At 39.1% G+C, this 13299-nt stretch overlaps 1 protein-coding gene across 6 annotated transcripts in view; it reads left to right on the top strand.

Annotated features, from left to right (window-relative positions):
- The window catches only part of INPP4B (inositol polyphosphate-4-phosphatase type II B), a 920894-nt gene that overhangs the window by 774952 nt on the left and 132643 nt on the right, over positions 1-13299 (top strand). For all 6 annotated transcript variants that reach the window (XM_027866808.1, XM_027866807.1, XM_027866810.1 and 3 more), the window contains one exon: positions 9232-9439. In XM_027866808.1, the coding sequence (XP_027722609.1) occupies positions 9232-9439 (208 nt within the window). The remainder of the gene's footprint in view (positions 1-9231; positions 9440-13299) is intronic.

Raw genomic sequence — 13299 nt, 5'->3', positions numbered from 1 at the left:
GCTATTAGAGGAATGGAATCACATTCATGTTGGTATGATCTCTAAAATAGATGCTGCATTTAAATAGAAGCCTCTCTCTGTCTCCTTTCCTCTCATTCTATCTTCCCTTCTCTCCCTCCCCTCCCCTCCCCTCTCCTCCTAGCCTCTTTGTCTCTCTCTATCTCCCTCGCCTTCCTTCCCCTCTGTCTTCTCTTTCCTTGTCTCCTTTCCCCTCTCTTCTTCTCCCTGTCTCATTTAGTCTGTCTCTTCTCTCTCTCTTCCCTCTGACTCTGCCTCTCTCTGATTCTCTGTCCCTCTGTCTCTCACTCTTTGTTTCTGTCTCTGTCTTTCAGACTGTGTGTGTGTCTGTCTTTATTGCTGTATCTCTATCTCTCTCTCTACCTCTCAATCCTGTTTCTCTGTCTATTTCTATCTGGTTTTGTTTCTATCTCTCTCTGTCTCTTTGTCTCTCTGCCTTTCTCTGTCTCTCTTTGTCTCTGTCTCTCTCTCTCACACACACACACACACCACACACAGACACACACACACACACATAGACACACACACACACACACACACACACACACACACACACCAACCCACTAGTCGCCCCTGGAAAACAGATAAAAGATTTCGCAAACTTGGTTTCATCATGCATAGAAAAAAAAAACAATAAATATCAATAAATGAGACATTATCAATAAATGGGTCATTTACAATGCTCTTTATGAGCCCAAGAAAATAGATGATCAGAGGGGAAATGACAGCACATTTACCAACATCTGACACTGAGGAAAAAGAATCAGGGAAATTCTCTGAAGAACTTAATGAGATCTTCTAAACTGAACTTAAATATTCCTTTTTTATGGTGGAGGCTTCATAGCAAAGGTAAACAGAGAAAGAGAGCAAAAAGTATGTTGGATTAAGATATGAAAGTGGCCAAAGGGCTCAATAGGCCATTCACAAGCCTTACCACTGCATGTTATAGCTTGAATATGTTCTTCAATCAGTTAATCAATAAGTCTTTATTAAAAGTTGCAGCCTAAGAAATATTGGAGATTCAAAAAAGGGCAAAAATAGTGTCTGCTCTTAAGGAGTTCATATGCTGATGGAGGAGACAACATATTGATGACTAGGCACTTGCAGGCTGTCTACTGAATAGATGGGCAGTCATCTCAGAGGAAAAGGCATCAGTCTTTGGTGGGGAGGAGGAAGAGAGGAGAACCAGGAAAGGTCTCCTACAGAAGGTCAGATTTGAGCTGAGTCTTGAAGGGATCCCGGGAATACAGAAAGCCAAAGTGAGGGTGGGGAGAAGCATTCCAGGGATGGAGGAGAGCCATTGAAGTGCACAGAATCATGGAGTGTTGTATGTGAAGAATAGCACGGAAAAAATTGTCATTAGATCACAGAGTACACAAACAGAAAAGTACGAGGAAACTGGAAAAGCAGGAAAGGGCCAGGATGTGAAGGGTTTTAAAAGCGAGACGATTTTTTATTTGATCTTAGAGGTAGGAAGGAGTCACTAGAGATTATTGAGTAAAGTGACATAGTCAGAACTGTACTTGAGGAAAACAACTGAGCAGAGGGTGATTTGAGTGGGGAGCCATATGAGGCAGGGAAACCAATCATAAGTCTGTTACCATGGTCCAAGAGTGAGGTGATGAGGGTCTGTATCTAGACAGGAGTTGTGCGAATGCACAGAAGAGAACATATGTGAGAGATATTGTGAAGGTAGAGATGGCAAGAGGTGACAATAGATTGCATTGGTGGGATGAGTGTGAGTGGGGAATAGTAGATAACATCAAAGTTTTGAGACTGGGTGACTGGGGAGGATGTTGATGCCCTGTACCGTACTGGGAACTTCAGAGGAGGGAAGAGTTTTGGAGGAAAGATGAATTCTATGTGGACATGTCAGGCTTGAGATTCCTGTGGGACACTTAGTTCAGGATGTCCAAAAGCCAATTGATGATGCAGACCTATAGTTCAAGTGAAAGACTAGGGCTGAATATATAGAGTTGGGAATCATCTGCCTAGCAATGACAATGGAACCCTGGGGTCATGATGGGAGCACCAAGTGACATGCCTACAGAACAACCACTTAAGAAGTCCAGAGGCAGTTAGTGATGCAAAATTGGGGCCCAGCAAAGAGGTCAGGATAGATACATAGATCTATGTATAAGGATAATAATCGAGGCTGATGAGATCACCAAACAGATTGGAAGACATTTGATGTAGCAAGCAGCAAATAACTTCACAAAAATAAAAACAAATCAATTCATCCATCAACAAGTATTTATTAAGCTCCTAGTATGTGCGAGACACTATGCTAGGCACTGCAGATCCAAAGACAACAATGAAGGAGTCCGTGCTCTCAGACTTACGTTCTATTGGGATGTACATATGTAAGTATATTCAGAATTTATGCAAAATAGAGATGAAATAGTTTAGAGAAGGAAGAAATAAAGGTTTATTGAGAATATAGTTCTTGAACCTAGTCTTAAAGAAAGTTAAGGATTCCGCAAGGTGCTGGTGAGGGAGTGCATTCCAGGAATGAGACACCCTCAGTGCAAAGGTGCAGAGAAAGGAGAATGGACTATAATGAGTAGAAAATAGCAGGAAGGAAGATATGGTTGTAGCGTAGAGTGTGTGTGTGGGGGGGGGGGGGGAAAGTGGTGTAGACATCCAATATGCAACAGAGTTAAAACAATTCAGATTGGCAGAGAGCCTTTTCAGAATTAACTATTTGTGTGAAGTCACATTTATTGACAAGTTGGAACAGAAGTCCAAACCAGCGCTTGTGTTGATGCCTCCGTGGATCTGTGAGTTCATTCACTCCCTCCAGTGGTGTAAAGCACAACCTTCTCATGCTATACTGCTGTTGTCCACATACTCCTGTAAATCCTGCACAGGTTGTCCATCCATTGTCCCAGAGGCCTTTCTCTACATCACTGTAGTTCCTGGTAGAGCTTGTGTGTAGTCCATTTGTTGTCTTTGGATATCGTTACATGACCAGCTTATTTCTGGTCAGACATCTCTCTGATGACATTTTTTACTCCATTTTTTCCCATGTAACTCATCCCTGGTAATGCTATATAGCCTACTCACCCCCTCATCCATCTTTCTATTATCCTTCTTGTGACCCCAACCTTAAATTCTAAAGAAACCATCATATTACATGACTCATAGCCACAAAACAACCCCAGAATGAATATTATTTTTTACATTTACAATGCATTGTGGAAAATGTTGGGGGTCATGTCCAGTTTTCCAAAGTTAATCCATCCCTCTTTCCTCCTCCTGTTCAAATGTAGCATAAATAAATGAGTGAGTAAGTAAGTGAATGAGTGAGTGAGTGATAAGGGAAAGATATGCTTGCCAATCATGTTCACTAATGGATAGATTGCACTCTGAACTGGTAGAGGGATTATCCACATTGATGAGTTCACAGATTCATTGACATGGAATCAGAGGAGAATCCACTGACTCAGCTCCCTCACTTATTGCCTATGTGACTTTAAACAACCCCATTTACCATGCCTGGTCATTATTATTCTCATCCATAAAAGGAAGGGATCAGATGGTCTCTGAAGCCCCTTGCAGTTCTATTGCTATGGCCCATTTAATTATATCTGGCTCAAACAGAGATAATATTGAAACTACTTTTGTGGGGGAAAAAATTAAGGACTTTAGAAGCCAGAGATGGTAGATGTATTAAAGGCAGTGTAGATTGTGAAGAGAAGCTGGGTAGGTCCCATAGCAAGAATAACTGGCCATAGACAGGACATTGAACTTACAAAATATATCCCACAAGAGACAGCATGGAGTGGTAGATAGCCACTAGACTTGGAGTCAGTTCAAATCCTGCCTCAGACATTATTTTGGGGTCCTGGGCAACAATAACAACAACAGCTAGCATTTACGTAGTGTTTGTAAAACACTCTACACATATCTCATTGTGTCCTCTCAGTCACCCTAGGAAGTAGGGTCTATTATTATCCCTATTTTACAGATGAAGAAACTGAAGCAGACAGAGGTTAAGCAACTTGAACAGGGTCACATAGCTAGCAAGCATTTGAGGATGGATTTGAACTCAGGTCTTCCTGAGTCTATCCCCTCTATGCACTACAGACTTAGCCATAGGAAGCTTAACATTTCTTTACTATGCCTCAGTGTCTCCTTAAGATAAATGGATTATACGTAATGAACTCTAAATTCCCTTCCCATTCTCAATTCATGATCCTATAATCCACAGGACCAAAAATATCTGCCTGGGAAAATTTGATCTGATAAACCCAGTAGTGTCGTTGTTCAGACAGAAATAGAAACTGGAGAACCCAAGGTCTCATTCAGTGGCTCGTAATTCTCATCCTGGGATGAAGGAAGAATCAGAATAGAACAGAATAGAATAATCTAGGTAATTGCTTCATCTCTCAATTTAATAGCCTAAAGAATTAGCTGATGCTACTCACTCAGGCATATTCAGGGTAGAAGTGATTAAGCTGGTTGTGTTATGGCCTCAAGTCACTGAATCCCGACATGACTAATGATAGAACACTAGGTTTACATCATCCCCCCTTGCATTTCCAACTGGAGTGGATATGCCCGTTTGCTCGCCTTCCTCCTTGTGGGTACAAGATGCTTCATCACTTCAACAGGCCAGAAGCCGGGACTTAGCCCTGGATGCTGTAAGTAGGCCCTGAATCGCATGGGTTATATGGATTTGCCAGGGAAAGCAATTGCTGCCATTCCTTTTGGGAGAAAGGTTGCATGTAAGTAAAAAAAAATAATTATTTGTGACTAACAGCACACTGCAACCTTGTAGTAGAACAGTACTGACAGCCCTGGTAAGATGCAAGCTTGACATCAATTTAAACATCTAGTAAAAATTGGATTTGGTTGTCTCAGGGCTGCAGGGCTATGCCTGCACATCCATACTGTTTGGGGAGATTGGCAGCTCAATTAAGGCAAAGCAAATGGTTATTTTCCAAATGTCTAGTTAATGATTAAATTTAATTAGTCTGTCCTAATTTTTTTTTTTTTTTGGTCCCTTAAACCAGTTTCAGTGTAGTGCATGGAAAATAAGATTCTAGATTTGGAATTCAGAGGATTTGGTTTCAAATTCCAGTTCTGCTAGCTGGGTGGTAACCTAGGCAAGTCACTAGGTCTTAATTTCATTTTTAAAAGAAGGGGTTGAATCAGATAAGCTCTGATGTTCGGAAATTAGACTGTGCAGAAATGAGGAGTACAGTGGTAAAGGAGATAGAGCGTTGATCTTGGGGTCAAGAAGACATGGGTCCGGGTCCTTCTTCAGATAGACAATGATAGTGTCTCCATGGTCAAGTTCCTTATCCGGGCAACTCTTTATAAGTTACAGATGAGAAGTCATGTAACAGTGGAGGGTCTTTAGATCTTAGAAGTTCCCCATACAGATAAAATCACCCTCCCACCCCTGAAAAGTATACAGAAGCAACCAGAGTTAATCTGCATATCAATTAGGTGGTTGAGGTGGTGCATTACTTTCAGGCATGTCAAACTCAGTTGCTTTTGAATGGAGGACTTTATCACATCAAATTTTCTCGATGCTTGAAATAATTATCTCCAAAAGTACCTAATTCCAAGAGCCTAATTTATGAGCTGACGGGGTATCATATAAAAATAATAAGAATGATAGCTCACTGGTATTGTAGCAAATTAAGCTTCAATGTGTGCTTTTTTGAAGACAACTCTGTGGGGTAAGCTGTACAATTATTGCTCTCCCCGTTTCATGGAGATGGTGGCAACTTTGATTATCTTTGGTTCTTGCACCAGGCAAAGTATAGCATAAATGCGGGATACAGTTCAGTACCTTCATTCCTGTACCTGGGCTTTTTTTTTCTCCCCAAATCCTGCTATACCCCTCAAGTTGGAGGAAGAGCATCAGGAACCAATTAAACACTACCAAGACCTAAGTATAGGATAAGAGAGGGTCCATTTATGGGATATTATAAAATATTAATATTAAACTAGAAGTATGAGAAGGTGAAGATTCATTTTTGGTATGGCTCACTGAATATTCACCTAGAAGGGAACTTAAAATTACCTAACTCAACCCCCTTATTTTAGAGGTGAAGAAACCAAGACCCAGGCATGTTTAATGACTTGCCTAAAATTAGTTATGATGGGATCATAGTTATACAACTGGAAGCAACCTTAGAGGCCATTGAATCTAAATGCTTCATTTTACATATAATGAAACTGAGGCACAGCTTGTTTAAGTGATTTATAAGGTCATATGGATCATAAGTGGCAGAGCCAATATTCAAACCCAACATTCTTCCTACTATACCGTGCTGCTCAAGGTCTCTGACTACAAATACTGGAGTCTTTTCTCCAATAACCAACAGCTGGATTGGTGACAGAAACCAGATGGCCACCATCTTCCACACATGTTGAGGTTACTAGTGTCTGAGATAACTCATTTTTTTGTGGTCTTCCTAATTAACAGATAAATCATCTTAGAATGACTAGACTATGTTGAATATAATAGTTTTTGTATGTAACATTTTCAAGATGGAGGAGATCTGAGATGAGAGACTTAAATGATCCAGCCCCCGTCATTTTACAGATGAGGATACTAAGGCTCAGATGTGTTCAGTGAATTGTTCCAGTATACATATGTATTAAAGTAAAAGCCAGAATTCTAACCTACATCTTTAACTGCAAATCTAATATTCCTTCCACAATATCAGACTGTTTCGGCCTAGGTCTTATTTGAACTGGTGCCAAGAGAATATTCTGTTTTTTTGTTTTGTTTTTGCTATATGTTTAAATAATTGTCTTTTTGTGAAACCTGATACCCAGGGGAGGGGGACAGAGCTATTACTCAGCAATCTGAGGGCAGTGAGGTAGTGAGAACAAATGTACATCAAGAATAAATTTCCATTGTTCATCATTTCTGCTGAAGAAGAATCACAGGCTCAGAATGAGAGGGAGAAATCATCCTGATAGGAGACTTTCAAGGCGCAAGAGTAGGAGAGCGTGGGCCTTCTAAGCTCAGAGTGCCATGGCACATGGCATTTAGAAAAAAGGGAACCCCCTCATGCCAGCCAAGGGCAATAAATATAGGATATAACTTTACCACTCAAGTCAGAGACAACTGTTAAAGTGGAGATAGGAAACTTGCCATAGGCAAACTGATAAGGACCAAGTGGATGGGTCAAAGAGAAAGAGATTCTGAGAATGGACCGTCAAAATTTTGAAGAATTTAAGGGGGAAAGGCCTTAGAGACCAGACAAGGAAAGCAATATATTGCCCAAGGAGCAAGGTTTCTCTCTAAAATCAACCAGAGAATAAAGAGAGAGGAAGGTGACTGTAATTTCCTCAAATGTTGAAAGTCAGTTTAGAGCATCTAGGGCCAGGGATCAGGGTGAGAAGGGAGAACAGAGAATGGTGCTAACATTTAGGGGATTCGATCTTAGGAGAGCTAAAGAGCTATAAAAAGGCCTAACAGTCTCTCTAGATCAAAGGATTGGGCCCAATGCCTCCAAGGATTTAAAGTAGGGGAAGACTGATTTTTTTTTTCCAAACAGGAAAAAGGAGAATCCAAGAAAACTAAAGAAGTCCTGCATTTCCCTATGGGATCAGTTTCAACTACTAAAATTCTACAACTTACTATTTTTTCCTTTGATTGATGACATACCTCCTTCCCCAGATGTATAGGTCTCTGTAATGCTTAGCATTAAGACCCTCCAGGACACCTAGAAGAAGGTGTAGTTGTACTATTTTCTAGGAGTGGGATAAGGGAGAAAGGAAGTGCCTATAGGCACTGCTCTACAGGGAAAATTGGAATAAGGCAGTGTCTAGTGGAAAAAGTACTGGATCTGCAGTTCAAATCCAGAGTTCAAATCCGAGCTCTGCAACTAAACAATTGGGTGAGGCACTCAACCTTGCTCAACTTCACTTTCCTCATCTGTAAAATGGGAATCATTCTTGAACTTCCTACCTCACAGCATCATTGTGAGGCAAATATTCTTCAAATCCTAAACCTTTATGTTGTTATCGGGGTGAAACCTAGTTCAGAGAGGAGGGTTGATAGTGGCGAAAAACCAAGTGATTTTTACCTGGTTTAACCAGGTGCACCGTAGAGCTCAGTCCTAGCGAGAGATTTCTGGCTGAAGAAAAGAGTGAAATTTGTCAGTGCTGTAGGGCTATAATTCTATACAATCTTTAATGTATTAAAAAGATGAAAAATCTCCAGTATCTCATCACTTTTTTATTCCAGAGGAAAAAGTGATGCATCACATGATTGAGCCATACTTTGATACATCCATCAATCACTCTGTCCACCCGTGCTAATTGTAATTTACCCACTCCTTCTCATCCTGCACAGTTCTCCTTGTCCTTCTGTAAAGGAAGAAATCTCCCCAACAAGCTGGAGGACTTCCTCTGTTGTTTTTGTTTGCTTGTTTTGTTTTTGTTTTTGATAGTTCATCGCCACCAGTGTGGCCCCCAGGCTGTCCGTTATTCCTCACTTTTTATATCTGTGCAGCCCACTTCCTTTTCTAATCATCCCTGATGATAACTTTGCGCCATTACTCTCACACAAGTCACCCTTGGCAATATGCTGCAGCCTACCTACCATTAATCTTCACTGGTCTTTAGGACGTCTCCTATTTCTGTTCTTCTGAAATGATGGTGTCCTATGATATGCAGCCATACTATATTGCTAAGAGAAGAGTGATAATAATATGAGCCAGTAGCATCTTGAGATTATTGACAGAACTGCACATTGAGAGATAATAAATTTAAAATAAAAGTATTTTTGTTTTTCTTTGAAATCTAAGAGTAATAATAGTAATAGCTACTAATAACTAATATTTATATAGTACCTTAAGGTTTACAAAGCACTTCACAAATATTATTTTATTTGACCCTCATAACAACCCTGGAAGGTAGCTACTGTTATCATTTCCATTTCACACATGAGAAAAGTCAAGACAATGCCCAGCAACGCCCAGGGTCACCCAGATATTATTAAGTGTCTGAAGCCAGATTGGAACTTAGGTCTTCCTGACTCCAGGCCCATGGCTCTAATTATTGTAGCATCCAGCTTCCTATAGGTGGAGGCTCTTTAAATAAGCCATTGTTCGCCCTTCTCCAGTCTTTGTATCTCTACAACCCTTCACTAACACATTTACTTAGAATGGATTCATCAAGTTTTTCTTCTCCTATTATTACAAAGATAATGTGTAGTGATGCTGATGTTCTTTTCAGGATAGGGTGTGGGCCAATGTGGGAAAGAGCCTCAACTGCATCATTGCCATGGTGGATCAATTACTTGAAAAAGATGGTGGTATCGATGGCAGCGGCAGCGGTGGCGGTGGCAGCAGCGACAGTGTTACCAATGGTGGCGGCAGCAGCAGCACCAAAGAAGGCGAACAGGATCCTTCACTGGCAGATGACGTCACAGCTCACCAAAGTGGTAAGAAACCTTGCCTCTCCCCACACCTGCGCTTCGTTGACTGAGTAAATAAAATGAAAAGGGCATGATAAAATCAGATAGAAAACAAGTCAATAGTGTCTTTGATGAAAGTGCTGATAGCATGCTTTTGCACAGTCCTGGCTTTAGATTACGGAAGGCTATTTATCAAATTGCATCTTGCTTATGTTCTCAGAACTGCTGGCAATGCTCATTTTTTTCCCCCTGTGGTACATAGAAATCTTCTTGAAAGACTAAAAATGGTTTCGCTTATTTTTTTTAAAGATCTGACATTGTTTAATCGACTTTAAACAGTTTCTAAAAAGTATTGGAAAGAAGAACAAGAGTTTGCATGAAACCGTAGCGTCTTAGGAGGAAATTATGACAAGTCACCTCAAACAGATCTTCTACAAGTGGCAAAGGAAAGGTGTATGTGAAATATGATGGAGAATAATAATAAAGAACCATTGGAAGTCTGGGTTTCTATAGATGAGTCTTATTCTGAATTATGTATACAGTACAAGGACCATCAGTATATATGGTTATTACAAGGAAGTGAGAATAATATGTACACTAGCCAGAAAATATATTGATGTTTAAAGATGCTGATGAAAAATAAAACTTTAAGGCTATATCTCTATGCAATATACAGTACAAAGTTTAATTGAGGTTTGGCACTTTTATCATTAATCAATGCTAGCAACCAAATCTGATAATGGAGGGGATGAGAAAGAGAAACATTTCTCCATCTTATAACAAAGCAATTCTTAATATTAAATCCATGTCTGGTTCTTGAGCTTTTGAAGGAAGAATTAGGAGGAAGAGAAGTTTTTGTCTTAGCTCATTCTAATACTTCCTCAGCCTTTTGTTCCATGGGAATGAGTCACTAATAAATTTAGGTACTTGTGACTTTAAATTTGTTATTCCGATTTGTTTTTTTCATTTTCAGGGTTTCTTTTTTTGTCAGTAGTTTTCAGTCATTATTAATAATTGTCAAATTATGGGGAAACACGTGGGTTTGCAGGTTTTTTCCTGAATATGGCTTCACCTTCTCTTTTCAGTACTCACAACTAGATGACAAATCGGTACCAAAGTGTTTTCTGCTTCTCAAACCCGTCTTTTCAGACTATATGTTCCCTCTATTTCCCAATGGAAATAGTGTTTTGGATTTTTATAGTATATAAGTAGGATTAATTTTATTTTCCATTGAATTCAGTGCCACGCATTCATCTGAATCAGAAAGAAAACACACCTCAGCAATGTGGGAAAAGACGTGAGGTCACTTTGCAAACCCCTCTTTCTTTTTTTTTTCCCTCTGCCGAGTGATGGGTTTTGAAAAAGTTATTCTTTTGAGAAGGAATAAGATAAGGAAGACAAGATTTGACAACTATTGTAATTTTTTCTTTAGAAAACTGCTATTCAGAGGGGAAAAACATAAGATAACCAGGAAGTATGGAGAAATTTGATATTTATCCATCTACCTACTCTTGCCTCTTAGGTCAAAAAGTGAATTGAGCCCAAGACTGCGTCTACATAACACTAAATAATACAAATGAAAAATAAAATCCTTTGGTCAGTCATTTGGGTTTGGTTATGAAGGTGTTTGGCAATATCCAATCCAATCCAATTTAAAAAAAAATTAAGTCCTTACTACATTATGGATACCACACAGTACACTGGCAATAGAGAAAAAACAACACCCTCCCAAAATAGTCTCTCTCAAAATAGTCCCTGCCCTCAGGAGGAATACATTCTGCTGGGGAAATATAACATGGAAACAAATATGTTTATACATTTAAGGATTAGGGGCAAAACATTAATAACTAAGAGAATCATTATGAAAGGCTTTCTGTAGGAAATGACAGAGGGTAGACCAACCATGTGGAAGACAGAACGATTTTTTTTTCATTTCTCATTTAAATATTTTGGCATTGTTTGGCTTTAACTGTACTTCTGTTCTTTGCAAATATGAAGTGAATAACTCCATTTTTATTGATGACGTCTATGCATTGCCAGAGGATTATAGCGTTTAATCAATCTTATCATGGCATTCATGTTATATTCAACTAGGAATTTATGATACTTATCTTTATTCCATTCATCCTTCTTAGGGGTAAAAGGACTCCTAAATTGCAAGATTGCTTTTAGCCAATAAGACAAAAATAAAATGTTAGACCATTTTGGCTATTAAATATTTCATAAACTAAAGATTGTGTAGCAAATTCAAGATTAGGATTTGCATTTGCTCTTTTCCTCTGCGGGTAGATTTGTGTGAATCATTTGGAGATGACATTGGGTACCAAGAAAAGCATTTTTGTAAGGGACATACAGAATTATTTGCACTCAGAAAAAAAGTCCATTTTCATCTGTTCCCCAGTACATTTAAATAAATGACCCCTGCTACTCAAAATCCAAGTGGAATTTGATTAGCCTTATTCTTTTGTATAGAATATCCCAGCTTTGCTCTCATCCTAGGAGTGAAAGTACCCTCAATTTCCTCTCTGACTCACGTCGTATAAAACAAGCCAGTGGGGAAATTGATTCTGAGATAACTTTTTAGTGGTTTCTCTACTATCCCAGGAAGTTTTCACATTGAAAGACCTTACACTGTGTGTTCCTTTGGAACATGCTGGCCTCTTGATCTATATATTTCATGCATCAAATCCAAGGTATTAATAATACATCTCTTGTCCAGTTCACAAATTAATCCTTAAAATAAAAGAAATATAACCAAGAGAAATGATGCCTTCCTTGCTACTCTCAGTATAGCTAAGGAAATAACCCTCTAGTTTTTGTCATTTGAATCTTCTGAGACCTGCCTTTGGCTTTCAGTTGATCTCAATTAAAATTATTGCTTAACCACCCATTATTTTTCCAGCACTACGGATATGCAAAAAAAAGGCCATGACATTATTTTTACCCTCAAGGAGCTTACAGTCTGTCAAAGGAGATGAGACTAAGACTTGTAAAATTATTCAGGAACAATATAAGATAACTTTTAAAAAATTGTGAGACGAGCAAGAAAGTATCATTGTGGTTTGAAAAGGATTCCTACAAGAGATTGTATTTGAAATGGACTTTGCTAAATGGACAATATTTCACAGAATAATAGAATATTAGTTCTGCAAGGTACATCAGACAACATTTAGCCTAATTTGTACCAGAAGAGGAATCTCTTCTATAATATTCCTGTCAAGTGAATTTTTGGACCACTCTTAACTATTTAGAGATTTTTTTTTTTTTACATCAAGCTAAATATGCCTATTTGCAATTTCTGCTCTGTGTGTGTATGTGTATGTGTGCGTGGGTGGGTGTGTGTGTTTGTCTGTGCCTGTGTCTGTTTCTGTCTTTAAGATCTGTGATTGCATCAGTATGTTGGGAAGAGTAGGGGTGTAATTGTCTAAAAGAAATCCTGGCTTTATTGAGAAGTTAAGTGATAAATTAAGTTCAGTTATCTTGAGTATTAGAAAGAACACTTTTAAACCCATGTCCTCAGGACTCCAAGGCCAGTCTGTACCACTTTACCACATTGCCTCTCACCTCTTCACATATAATAAGCCCTTAATAAATGTTTTTGGATTGAATTTAATCCAGGAGATAGTTGTACAAGAATGGGACTGATTAACTAGACTTGATTACATGATGAACATGTTGTTTGTCCTTCATTTTCTTCTTGTTTTTTTTTGTTTTGTTTTGTTTTTTAGCTAGGCAATGGGGTTAAGTGACTTGCCCAGGGTCACACAGCTAGTAAGTGTTATGTGTCTGAGGCCGGATTTGAACTCACATCCTCCTGAATCCAGGGCCGGTGCTCTATCCGTTGCGCCACCTAGCTACCCCCCGTCCTTCATTTTCTTTTTCTTTCT

The sequence above is a fragment of the Vombatus ursinus genome, unplaced genomic scaffold (genome assembly GCF_900497805.2).
Source record: "Vombatus ursinus unplaced genomic scaffold, bare-nosed wombat genome assembly UNPS02014784.1, whole genome shotgun sequence".
In the NCBI taxonomy this organism is placed as follows: Eukaryota; Metazoa; Chordata; class Mammalia; order Diprotodontia; family Vombatidae; genus Vombatus; species Vombatus ursinus.
Note: the sequence above shows the minus strand (reverse complement) of the source record. Positions and strands in the feature narration are given on the sequence as shown.